This window comes from Parasteatoda tepidariorum, chromosome 3 (genome assembly GCF_043381705.1).
Source record: "Parasteatoda tepidariorum isolate YZ-2023 chromosome 3, CAS_Ptep_4.0, whole genome shotgun sequence".
NCBI lineage: Eukaryota > Metazoa > Arthropoda > Arachnida > Araneae > Theridiidae > Parasteatoda > Parasteatoda tepidariorum.
Window position 1 is genome coordinate 6,425,668 of NC_092206.1, and position 13,613 is coordinate 6,439,280.

Here is a 13,613-nt window from a genome sequence, read left to right on the forward strand (position 1 = left end):
ATGTTAATGTTGGAATCTCTTATTACTTTTTCTAAGACTAAATTGAAGAGTAGGCATGCCAATGCACCCCAATGTCGCACACCATTAATTATTACCATTGGGCTTGATAGATTATTCTGTATTTTGACCCTAGTTTTGGTTTCATTTAGTGTTAGGCATATCAGCCTAGGTAACTTTTTAGGCATTTTAAACTCGCTCAAGGCTGCAATGACGGCTTTTCTATTGATGCTATCGTAGGCAGCTTTAAAATCAATGAAAAGTTAGTGTGTATCTATTCCAAATTCTTTAGTCTTCTCCAGCACCTGCCGAATGTAAAATATTTGCTCAGTGGTGGATCTTCTTTTCCTAAATTCATCTTGATAGTCTCCAACCAGTTTTTCTACAAATGGAGAGAGTCTGTTGTATAAAATATTTGAAAATACTTTATAGCTTGTACAAAGCAAGCTAATACTTCTATAGTTAGAGCATTCAAGTAAATTGCCTTTCTTGTGTATTACACAGGTTACACTCGTTCCATTTGTCAGGGATTATTTCCTAATCCCAAATTGCTTTTATTAAGTTATGTATGTACTTAGTCATTTTAATTCCACCATTTTTCAGTAATTCGGATGCAATAGCATCAGGACCAGGTGCTTTATTGTCTTTAAGTTTGTTAATACCTTCAGCTACTTCTTTTAACGATGGTGGTACAGTCTCATCTTGGATGACAGTTTGTATGTTTTCTGTACATATCTCATATCCATAGATGTCTGTGTTCAGTAGACAATCGAAATGTTCATTCCATCTCTTCAACACCTCTGTTCTATCACTCATTCCTTATGATGACATGAGGTAATTCTTGGTTTGAATTCTATACGCCCGAGATTGATTTCCCGAAAGAAAGCTCTGCTTTCATTAGTATCTCTCAAATGTTCAAAATTTTTAAGGAGATATTCAAAAAATTTCCTTCTTTTTTGTTTTGCGAATTCCTTTTTCCTCTCTTCTTGCATCCTTGTGCGCAATCACTGAATTTCTTGAATGTCTCTTGCTCAGCATTTTGCCATATGCCATTTTTTCTTTTTGTAGCCAAGAAACATTCATTATCAAACCAGTCCTTTATTTTTGCTTTCTTAACCTTTTCCACAACTTGGTTACCAACTTCAATGTGTTGAAATTAAATTACAATTGCAAATAAACAGATCATTTTGAGAAAAAGAAATATTTTAATAAAGATTATAACATAAGACAAACTTAGACGAAAAAAAAAGAACACTTCTATTGATATATTTTCTATATAAATAGAAGTGTTCTTTTTTTCCGTCTAAGTTTGTCTTATGTTATAATCTTTTTCTCAAAATGATCTGTTTATTTACAATTGTAATTTAATTTCAACACGTTATCAGCGCGACGCTCTGTGTAAATAAATATTAGAAATTCGGATCTAAGAAGATAGGCAGCACAATAATAATCGCCGCTATGGAAGAATACAAATTGAAGAAGCTGAACGGCGAAAATTATCATGCATGGGCAATACGTGCCCGTGCACTGATGGTGCAGAAAAAATGCTGGGAGGCAGTTGAGTCTGGCTATGGACTTGCTGAAATGTCCGAAAATGAGAGAAAGAAAAATGATGAAGCATTAACTCTAATGTTCTTGATTGTAGAATATACGTTTTTGGATGATATTGGCCACTGCGCCAAGGCGAGGGACTCATGGATTGTATTGAAAGATATGCATACTAAATTTGGCTTACTGCATGTTTTGCAATTAATGAAGGACTTTTTTAACATTACCTTGAAGCCTTAGTTTGAAAGACTTGCTCTAACCCTTGCCATGACCAGAAAATGGTCAGAATTCAGGTTAGTACCATGATAAGTTCTTACATCCAGTATGTCTGTCTTGTGTCTTGAATCTATTAAGTAATGGTTTATTTGATTGTTAGTGTCTCCATCAGGAGAACTCCAAGTTATTTTATGATTTTTTTTAAGTTGAAACATTGTGCTTGGTATTATCAAATTATTGCCTGCTGCAAAATCAATAAGTCACCTTTCATTATCATTTGTAACGTCATGAAGTCTATACTTATCGATAATTGGTCTAAATTCGTTTTCCTTCCCACTTTTTGCATTTCATTTGCATCACCCAGTATAATTTTGACATCGTTTTTCGGGCTAGATGCATACAGTGCCTGTAGTTTTCGTAGAAGAACTCCTTTTCCAAACTATCTTTGTCCTCCGTTGGAGCATGAAAATTAATAAAACTATAATTAAAAAAAAGATTCCTTTTATTCTAATTTTACACAGCATAGATGACTTACAAAGTCAATTAGAAGAGGTCTTATTCGCTTACTCAGTATAAAGCCAGTGCCAAATATATGCATGTTTTTATCACAGCTATAGACAATCATGTGGTTTTATCACAGCTTTGGTTTTTCACACAATCATTGGTTTTTCTTTTCAACTATTCCTCTCCTATCCATCTCATCGCTTGTAAATAGCTAGTATATTAATTCTAAAATAATCAATCTGCTCAATTAGCATTTGCAATCCTTTATTCCTATATAAAGAACGAATATTCCATAATCCAATTTTCAAGTCTTTAAAGCCTTTTCTTTACCAAATCGTCTCTTTGTAGTCAGTCTGTGGTTTTTTCTTCTTGAGATCTCGTAACAATAGTTTTTTTACAGTGTAGAGTCGTTAACCTTACGCCCAGCCCCCAACCTGGAGGGCCAGTCTCCTGATAAAATCCACAGAAGCAGGGTGCCCATTTTAGTCGCCTCTTACGACATGCATGAGCTACGATGGGACTATTCCTTCAAATCCGGTCACCACACGGGTTATCCATCAAAGTAGGCATGTTAAAATCGTAGTGAGAGTTTCTGCCAAGGTAGACGTATTCGCATCATGTCAGGGCCACCAATGTGGGAACAGTAGCTATCGACAATGTCAACTTTGATCTAAAAAGATAGGTACCCCACTGTTCAATGCGGACCATTCATTGAAGTAGGCATTTTTAGATGGAAAAGAGCGTTACTGTCAAGATAGGCGAAAGTGGGAGTTTTTGTTATGGTAGGCGTGTTCACATCATTAATGTGGGGAGAGGATTACAGAGAATGTAAACCTTCATCTATGAAAAGGTACCCCACCATAGAATCGAGTTAACATGTCTTACATATTAGTGAATAGGAATTGTATTTTTGCAGTGATAGATACACTACAGATTTCATTTTTCAACTTGGCCACACTTGCGCAATAAAGAGTCATTCCTCAATAGTAACGGCAATATCATGATAGTTACAGAAGATAAAATTTTAAAAGTTGCACAAAAAATATTTTTTTAAAAGAAGTTTAATGACTTAATTTAGCATTTTGTTTAGTTATACAAAAAAAGTCTTTATGTTAAGTAGGAAAAAATATTTTAAAAAGAAATAAAATGATCAAACCTGTATGATTAAGTCTCGAAAGGCTTGTGACCCAGCAGATAAATAAACTAGAATTTTAGAAATACAGTTTTGCATCTAAAGTAAATAAGTCTAATTAAACAGTAATATAAAATATTGATACATTGATAGAATGAGAATGATAGTTTTTAGGTTTTATCGTAATGTGTTCATGCATATATATGTATTACTGAACTTTTTTATTGTAGAAATATGGAGTCCCCCCCCCAAAAAAAAAGAAGAGGCAAAATTAGACTTTTTTATTTATTTATTCATTAATTCAAATTATTATATTCTTTAATAGTTATATCAGGAATGGCAAGTTTCTTCTGCCCTGTATGAAATAGGTATCTTCCAACTTAAGCAGAAGAAATACTTCTCCAAAAACTAATATCTCACGTAATATTTAAACAGTTTATAATTTAAATCTAGTTTAAACAGCAGAATTACTTTTCAAGCAATTTAATGCATTATTTTTAAATAAATAAAAACTATAAAGCAATAGTTGATGAAAAAAAATTATGAATTACAGTAGTTTTTCAAATGTTTTACATAAATGCGTATAGCAAAATTTTATTCATTCGACTAAATTAGCAAATCATATACTAAACATATAAACTACTAAAAAACATATATTGAATGAACAATTACAAATAACATACCAATTTTGTTAAACATAAATACTACAACCAAGTCTTAAATAGTATGACTTGTAGATTTTTAAAACTAAGAATCACCATCATCATAATTTGTGAGACAGCCCAATGTGGGCCAATGCCTTCCCCTGAAGATTTCTCCATAATGACTTCTGTTTTATCTTTCATCTCCAATTCATTTCATTAATTGCAAGAAAATCCGACTCCACCCAATCAGCCCATCTCAACCGCGTCCTTGCCTGCTTTCTTGTTCCAGTGGGTCTAAAAAGCAATATCTTTTTTATTGTATTATCATCATTCATTCGAATCACATGGACCATCTAATTTATTTTTATGTAACTTATATCAGGTTTATAAATCTTGTACAGTTCGAAGTTAAATCTCCCTCTCCAATTATTGTTTTCATTTACACCACCAAGTATACTCCACCCTACGTCAAGATCGGCCTGACAAGAGTTTTGTAAATTAAGAATTTTGCTTTTCTAGAAAGAAATCTAGATTTAATAAATTTTCTCAGCCCATAAACAGTCCTATTTGCAAGATAGTCAGTTTTTTATTTCAAGAGACAATCTGTTATCAATAGCAATAATTGATCCAAAGTAAGTAAAAGTAAAACTAATAATAATAACATAAAAATATAGTTAAATTTATACTAAAAAAGTAAAGGTAAAAAACTTCTGGCACTTTATTAAATTTAAGCTATTCTTATAACACTTTTTGTAAAAAAAAATTGTATTGATCTTTTTAAATTTCTTTCATTTAAATCAGTTTCTCCAGCTTTTTAAAGTTCCCTGGAAGAAATAGGTTTTTCCTAGAGAAAATGCCCACCCTAGGTTAAAACGTTCAAAACACACACTGTATTATTTTATTTATATATTTTTAGACAAACAATTAGCAAAAAAGAATAGAAACCTAATATATTATAGGGTTGCCAGTCAAATTTGGGATGAAAAATTCCCTGTACATATTACACACAATATATTAAGAGGAAACACTATCACTGTGCCCTTGTGTGTGAGCTATATTTTATTTAATTGCTAGAAAAACTTGAAATAAGAAACAGTTCAACATACATAAAACAAATAAAGCTATAGTAAATGAAATAGTTTAGCATACAAGGGTGATTGTGACACAAAATGAAAAACCCTGAAAATTTTATGTGCAAAAACTCGATATCAATTTATGTACCATATATTTTTCGTATTTAACATAATAATTTTTAAGCAATATTTATAATTAAATTATCTACCAGTGAAGAATATCAAACCTTTATAGTAACTAATTTAGGAAAAATCTTAGTTCTTACGAAATTCGCAATGTAGGATTTTTAAACCACGTGAATACGGATCATGATACGAGATTGTTAAATTAAAAATCGCAGAGCGTAATTTTAAAATTAGGTAAAAACGAAAATTGATGTGTGATATTCTAAGTGTGCGAGTAGAAATCGCGATATTAGCAGGTTCCGGCGCAGTTCCAAATATTCAGAATGGTGAAAATTCGACTAACTAAAAGAACCAACTGGCTGAAGAATCACTTGCATGTAGCGTCTCCTTAGCAAGAAAAAGCGAAAGTTTCAAAATTTGATATTGGATTCTGTATTTCTGTGAAAATGTCGTTAGATTATAAATTTTTGATTAGTGAAAGTCCGAGAACCAATGGTCTTGAGAAACACGGAATTCCGCGGTATTCCCAGAAAAATCATATACCTACACCCAATTTTTAGGCCTGGAAGGATAATATGAAAAATCCAAAATTCCGGGTTACGCCTTGAATACAATCATCCCTGAAGCTGAAATATCATCCTTGAATATCCCATATAATGCGCTATGAGCAGTCACCACATTTAAAAAACGAAAATAAGAAATAGAATTCCCTGCATTTTTCCAATATGTAAGGAAAAACTCAAAATTCCCTGCATTATCCCTATTATTTTAGGTGATTTTGAAATTCCCTGTATTTTCCAGGTTTTCCCCATGGTGGAGTGGCAACCCTTTATTAGAATAAAACAAAAATTACCTGATAATCTTCAATCAGAAGAGCATCAAAAAGGTATTTAATAATGTTCGAATGATTCTGAAATAAATAAGGATATGATCAATAATAAACATAGAATAAAAACGAATAAACTTAGAGCTAAAATTATAAATAAAACAAAACATGCATCAAATAATTATCAATTAATAAGACTATCATTATAATCAATTCTTTTACACATATATTTAAAGGCATAAAGCTTAGTTTTGGTTTTAATCTCAATTTATAATAGATTTTTATTTACCAATTTTATTCAATTCATTTGTGAATGATGAACGTATATATGTACTAGCAATAAGTTATTTTAAAGGACTAACTACTATGCTTATTTCGAATTCTGAAAAAATACTTAATATCCATAATACAGTAGAGAACCAATTATCCGGGATGCTCGGGACCATCGCTNTAGTACTACAAATAAGTTTACTAATAAAAATAATTAATTTTAGCTTGAAATAATAAATTATTTTTTACTGTTTAATTTTTAACTAAGAAATTAATAAAAAAAATTATTGCCAAAATTGTTTTTACTGAGGAAGTTAATAAATTTTTTATTCTTAAAATTTTAATACAACAGTGCTTGTGTTAAATACAATTTAAAAATTTGTATAGGTGTTTTGAAAACAAATTTTTTTTCCTTCAAAAGAGCAGTTCATCCACTATAAGAGACTGCTTTTTGTTGATGATAAAATAAAACACATTAGATTTCGTAGTAGGGAAAAGAAAAAGTTATAAAATTTTTTTTTTAAACATTTAACTTATACCAGACAACTTTTAAAAATGTTAAACAACAAACTAAGAAAAAGCATAATTTCTTTGCCGAAGTATAATAAAGGCAGATTTTATTACGGAAGAATAATAAAATGAAATATTTTGAATTTAAGAATTACTTTAATTACAACAGAAAGTTTTATCTGTTTCCAGTATAATTTTATTAATGGAGCTCAAAACAACTCATAATAGTCAATATAAGAAACATTTTTGTAGTTCATTCAATCTTTCCAAAATTCAATTAAAATTTGTAATCAAGTTCATGACTCCCTTAATCAAATAATTTTAAAGTAAAGTTTCATTAATATGGAAACAAAAATGCAGCGACTATGCACCTTAAATATTTTGTACAAAAGTAATCCCTCAATTCACCATTTAAAAATTCGATGATATGATTATGTATTGATGATTGGAATCCATCATTTTTATATCAGATAAAAGCGACAAATTGATAATTGCAAAACTACACACCTTACAGGATTAGCATTTGTTAAAAATAATAAATAAAAGCATAATCCCCTAATTCCTCGCTATAAAAGTTTGATTATGTAAAATTCTTATTTAGTTTGTTTTTTTTTAATTTATTTTTATTTAATAAAATGTCTGAATATTTAAAAAATTGAGAAAATGAATCCTGTGGGCAAGGTTATATATGCTTGAACCAGGTATACATAAGTTATGGGTGGTCGCTAAGTTTTGAAGTATCGAATTTTGCGATTTTACTATCATTATTAATCAAATAAGAATATAGAGGATCAAAAGTTTAACAGTTATTTAAAATGAGTAGCTTTAAAATCCAGATTTGTATTCAGAGAAAATGGGATGTTTTGAGTGTATATACAGACAAAAATCAGGAATATTAAGACAAAAAAGAACAAAATATTTGTTATCAGGAAAATCAATATTATGAGACAAGTAGGAATCCTGAACACAAAGATAAATACAAAACAAAAATAATAAATTGTCTCACTTGCAGTAGATATTCATGATAATCAAAATGACTGACAAGAAGTTGCAGGACTCTGGAAGCAAATACGGCTGTTGTACCAGAAGTGCAAACCAAAGAAAGCAAAGGATCTACAATGCCTTCCTTTAAAACTAGAAACAAATATATATTATTGTTGATTTTTTTTTGTACCAGGACTAAAACTTTATTATTATTCTAGTATTTTTCAGAAATACAAAAGTATAAAATAATCATTCCTAATAAACTTGAAAAAATAAGATTTCAAAAGTTAAGTTAAAGTTCAGCAATTTAAAGGTAACATTTTTAACAAATACTAACATATATATTCAAGATAAGACTTAAAATTAACAATCGTTCCTTCATCTTGACAGTCGTCACACTAAAATTTGACTCGGCCCACCATATATTTTGATTTTTGTCAATTTATTTATTGTCAATATTGATTAATTTATTGTCACAATTGATTTATTGTTCATTAAGCAATAATCAGCTTTCACGTTAAGCGATCAGCATGAAAACTCCATGTTAAACATGTAAAATACAACAAGAATTGATTGCTGACTCACAGGACCAAACAAGCGTTTCATATAAAGCAATATTTACCGTTAAGCGGTTTAGCTTTAGCGATGTTTAGCTAAATTGCTCCAGCATTTTTCATTTATTTAAATGTATTCTTAATTATTACATATATAAGCAAAATATGCTATGCTACTAGACCAAACACTCCAGAAAAACAAAACAATGACGCATTTTTAAAATTGCATATTAAAACGATAAAGATAGAACAAAAGATTTTGAATAAGATACAAAAGGGTGATTGTGAGCCCAAGTCAAAATTCCGGAAAATTTCTTGAGTAAAGAAAAAAAAAAATTTAAATCGAAAAATTAGAAAAAAAATTTAAACAAGGTTTTTTCCTTTTTCTCAATACTTCTTAGTTTACTTAAAATATATTTAAAATTTTACTCTTACCTATACCATTTACACATACCAATGATGACCTGGAGAAGTAATTGAAATTTACTTTCTTTCTTGAGTTTATGATTATAATAACTATTTATCGTATTTCCCGGCGAATTTTTTTAATATCGTTTTGTTGCTGTTTTTTTGATAAAAGAGAACTTTCTTCATGTGAATTCTTTGTTAACGCATCTTAGGCTATTCTCTCCCCCCCCCCCCTCAAATAATTTAGAAATTATGTTACTTGATGTATTTTAAAATATTTTGTTGTATTCAACATTTAAAATTATTTCTTGTACTTAACTTTATTTTTTAACCGATAAAAATAGCTTCATTTTATATCGTTTTGTTGCTTTTTTTTTGTTGCTGAAAAAGCCTTCGATCTCCGGAAACTTCCGGATCACAGTTGGCGAAAACTCCGGAAATCCGGATTTTTTCCAGAGCACAATCAGCCCCGGACACATAAACGCAGAAATTTAGAGGGTAAAAAACATGACAATTTATTTTTCAGATTAGTTTTAGAAAAATGCCGAAACCAAATATTTTGAAAAATGAGAGGACATAAAGAATTTTTAAAGGGATAATTATATATAATTGTTATTGCTACTAACATGTATAAAAACTAATTTAAAGTGCAATTAGAATTTGAAATACAATGATTGTACAATTACCCCCTCTTTTAAACTTGTCAGATAGCGTTTTGATTTCTATGCAACGATAAGGTAAGACAATTTGGTTTCAAAAATCTGAGTATAATAAATAGTTTGTAAATTTTAAAATAACTAAAAATGTAAATGAAAAATTGTATTGTATAGTTTTATAATAACTATGCAACAATACATATTAAGTTATTTGTTTACATATTAACCCATGCAACATATTTAGAACAGCATAACAGCTAATGGCCTTTATTTGCGCTATTAACCAAATAAATATTTTTGTTCTAAAGGTTTGTGGAGGTTTATGAGAATTATGTAGAGTAGGTTTCAGTTTTTCAGCAGGTTTATTTATTTTTTATACATACACAAACCAAAAGTAAAATAAATAAATAATAATAATACCTTCCAATCTTAAATTAGAATCCATGCAAAATAAATTTAGAACGCTCAAGCTATCACTAAGAATTTCACTGGAGTCATAGGATGAAACCAGAAAACTAAAAATATAAAACAATTAATATAACTATGAAATAACACGCAACTAAAATGCTTCATTTGAAAGAAAATTTCTTATTTGTAGTGAGATATTTTTCAAATATGAATCACACTTCAAGATATCAATAAGACTGCCATTGTCATATTTACTTCTTAGGCACTATTGTTTTTTTTTCTTTCTTTTTTCAATTTTTTTATTTTATTTCCAATGCCTACCTGTGTTAACATTTCGTCAATTCAGGCATTTTAAAGGGCAGATTTGTTGGCCTTTTTTTCAAAGGCATCATATTAGGTGAGCCAACGTTGCTCCCACAGTAAGATCATATAGTATGGAGAATGAAAGAACATCCATGCCTTGCTCGGGATTCGAACCTAGAACCTTTTGGATGCAAGGGCAGTTCCCTGATCCCTACAGCTTCAATTTTAATGTAAAAAAATAAAACTTTTCTTTTTTTTAAAATTTAAATGTATTGTAAGAGAGTGTATCTAATTTTAATTTTTTTGTCAATATTGAATTAAAAATGTCTTTTTTTGCATAAAATAATCTTTAGGTAAAAATGTTTCACAAATGAGTGCAAGAAAGCTTTGGTTTGAGAAATTTTTAAAGGTATGAGAAAAAGAGCAAAAGTGCAAAAAAAAAACATTTTGACAGCTCTCCCGATAAATGACCTCCATTCATTCAGAGAGGTTGGTATGTTTGTCTGGCTGCTATTGACATAAGCACTGATTAATTAGTATATTTAATGTGAAACCTTCAAACTATTAGGATCGTATGTTAATCAGGCCTGTCGCGAACGGATTCGAGAAGTAGGCGTTGAAATTTATTTTGCCAATTGATTTTAATAATTTTGCCAACTATCATATATTGGTGATAGAAATGGGCTATAGGTGGCATATAGAACCTATGGCAACAATTCACATGCTTTCATCATTAGCGTGTGGAGAGTCATAGAAGAAGGAAGTACATTAGTTTCTGTTTTGATTTTCATATAGATTAAAATATTTTAAGTTAGGAAACTATCTGGAACTGACAACAACATTGAACATAGTTTCAAAAGAAAGCGTCGTGGAAATTTCAAAAAATATTTGTAACAATTAAATATGAAAAATATTAAAAACGAGGAAAATATCATAGTACATCAAAGCTGGTTAGCTGATGATAAAAGAAAGATCTGAATCGAAGAACTCACATTTCACAATGAGTCTAGGAAGAATTCCTGACGAATACAAAACACTGATAACATTGAAATCCATCTAACTCTCACTGCAGACAAAATATTAGACAATGTCAGGATTTCGGCCAAATAGGGGGTTTGGCTTGTTTCATGGGTCGATCATTATGCTTTGAATTATCACAGATTGTTGCTCTTGGAAGAAAGACCTGAATCGGAAAATTCGTGTTTCCCAGCAAGATTTGCCGAGTCTGATCTGAGACAAAGTCCCAAAATGATGGTTGAAAGGTTGAAATACATCTAAATCAAACTCGCAACACAGATAAGTCTGTAGCAATACAAATGCTTACAAATACAAACACTTTTTATGTTGCTTTTTCTCTTCCTCAAAAATAAATCTAATACTGCTTGTTTCATGTAACTAAACTAGTAAAACAAAGCTTTTGTTAAAGGCAAAAATAAAAAAATGCAGACTCGAGGCAAATTTGCTGACTAAGCGAAATCGCTGATCTTAATAAATGAAAACCTGATCATGAGATTAAAAGATTATTTTTGACACACCATTCAGCCCATTTGAGTTAACATATTATGGAAACCAACTAGTTGAAACTTATAGTTTTGAAAAAGTTTCTTGAAAAATAAGTTCATTTATAATTAAGTTGCACTTGAATTTTAACAGTTTGACAAAGACCTATATGTTACTGTAATTTACAGAAATAAGCATGGAAATAATAACTGAAATATAATCAAATGTAAGACAAACTTCTTTATTAATTTCAGACAACCAGATTCAAGTAAAAAATTGTTCAGAACTACTCTTTGGGTAATGGTATTTAAGACTGAAGCAACAGCTTTCTGAAAAAAAAAAGAAAAGGCTCAGTTATATTTATTTTAATTTAGTGAAGATGCAATCTTAAGAAATATATCAGTTAATTTTAATGTGTACATTACCAATAGAAGTTCAAAGACGCTTTAAATGTTGCTTCCCTTTATTTTCCCAATTTGTAAGGAAGAACTTAAAATTCTCTGAATTATCTCCGTGATTTATTATTTAGTCCTGATTATTTAGTATTTTAGATGATTTTTAAATTCCCTGAATTTTCCAGGTTTTCCCTATTCTCCCTGTGGAGTGGCAACCTTATTTTTATTTGATTTTATAGAAGTTCTTTCGTAGACCATAAAAATAAGCAAATAAATGAAATGATTTTGAGTTTAACATTAAAACAATCATTCACAATTGTATATCACTTCTCAGTAAATATATAATATAGATAATGCATAGAAGTCTATATTACTCATGACTAAAATTACCTTTGAATTGAAAAAGAAATAATAAGAAAAATGACTCACCTTTATTTTGAGGTCTCCATTAAGAGCTAAAGAGAACATCAAATGCAAACCACCACTTCCAATTACCTAAAAAGAGTTTAATTGGTAAACATATTTTATGCTAAATAACTTTTAAATATGTTAAATAATGATTTCTTTCAACATTTGCATTATAATACTTGTGTTTTTTCGCTAAAAGAGTAAGAAAACAACGAAGTCAAAGCACTAAATTTAAAAAGTGAGAAAGTGCAAGCAAAAGTAAAGTAACAAAGTACTTTTAACTTTCACTTTCATTACAAGCAACAAAAGTAATACTATTGCCATACATGATAATTCAAGCAGTAAAACACTCTAAAATTGTTACTTGATATAAATAGGTTAGAAATCTATTATAATTTAATTTTATTGAAGATATAGTGAGTGACCCTTTTAATTTTTTACACAAACAATATTTTTTTTTCTTTTCGATATCTATTTTGAAAATATAAAATTTGTGTCTTTCGATTTGTGAGATAAATTAACAATGTTCCTATTATAACAATAGATAAATAGATTAAATGACACCACTAACAAATTGAACTTTATTACAGGATGCATAGCATAATTTTCACAAATTATGTCTAAATTTGCACAAAATAGGTACCTGTCATAAAAACCTAGACAGACCCTTATATATAGAATTGTTCAATTCACCCGATATCTCATAGCCACTTTACGACCAATATTGACCCTATATAGAATTGTCAGATTCACCTAATATTTTATATTCATTATCTAGCCAATATGGATCCCATATTGGTCAATGTAGGCCCTATACACACTATTCTTTGACCAATATTAAAAAATCTATTATAGGACCCATATTGAGCCGATTTTTAGCCCAACTGGGCCAAGATAAAATTGTTGCTAGGGAACTTAAATTAGTAAATATTTCTTTAAGAAAAAATTAGAGTAGACAAAAGCAATTGAGACAGAGATCAAGATATCTTGAATATGAAATTAATGATAGCTGATTTTGTTAATTAGTGATGATTTATAACTCAAAACTGAAACATTTTGATCATAACTGAGAAAAGGAGAAAAAAAATCTCTGTTTTCTCTGATTATACCAAATTACCCTGATTTTTTAACTGATAATTTTAATTTTTTGG

General features: G+C 29.6%; 1 protein-coding gene across 4 annotated transcripts in view; it reads right to left on the reverse strand.

The window, feature by feature from the left end:
* Positions 1-13,613, reverse strand: part of LOC107453183 (uncharacterized) — a 35,177-nt gene that overhangs the window by 12,527 nt on the left and 9,037 nt on the right. For 3 of the 4 annotated variants that reach the window (XM_071178254.1, XM_043046965.2, XM_043046968.2), the window contains exons 5-10: positions 12,484-12,549; positions 11,897-11,988; positions 9,869-9,963; positions 7,853-7,980; positions 6,094-6,150; positions 3,422-3,496 (exon numbers count right to left, since the gene is read on the reverse strand). In XM_071178254.1, the coding sequence (XP_071034355.1) occupies positions 3,422-3,496; positions 6,094-6,150; positions 7,853-7,980; positions 9,869-9,963; positions 11,897-11,988; positions 12,484-12,549 (513 nt within the window). The remainder of the gene's footprint in view (positions 1-3,421; positions 3,497-6,093; positions 6,151-7,852; positions 7,981-9,868; positions 9,964-11,896; positions 11,989-12,483; positions 12,550-13,613) is intronic. The other variant, XM_043046969.2, reaches the window with a different exon arrangement.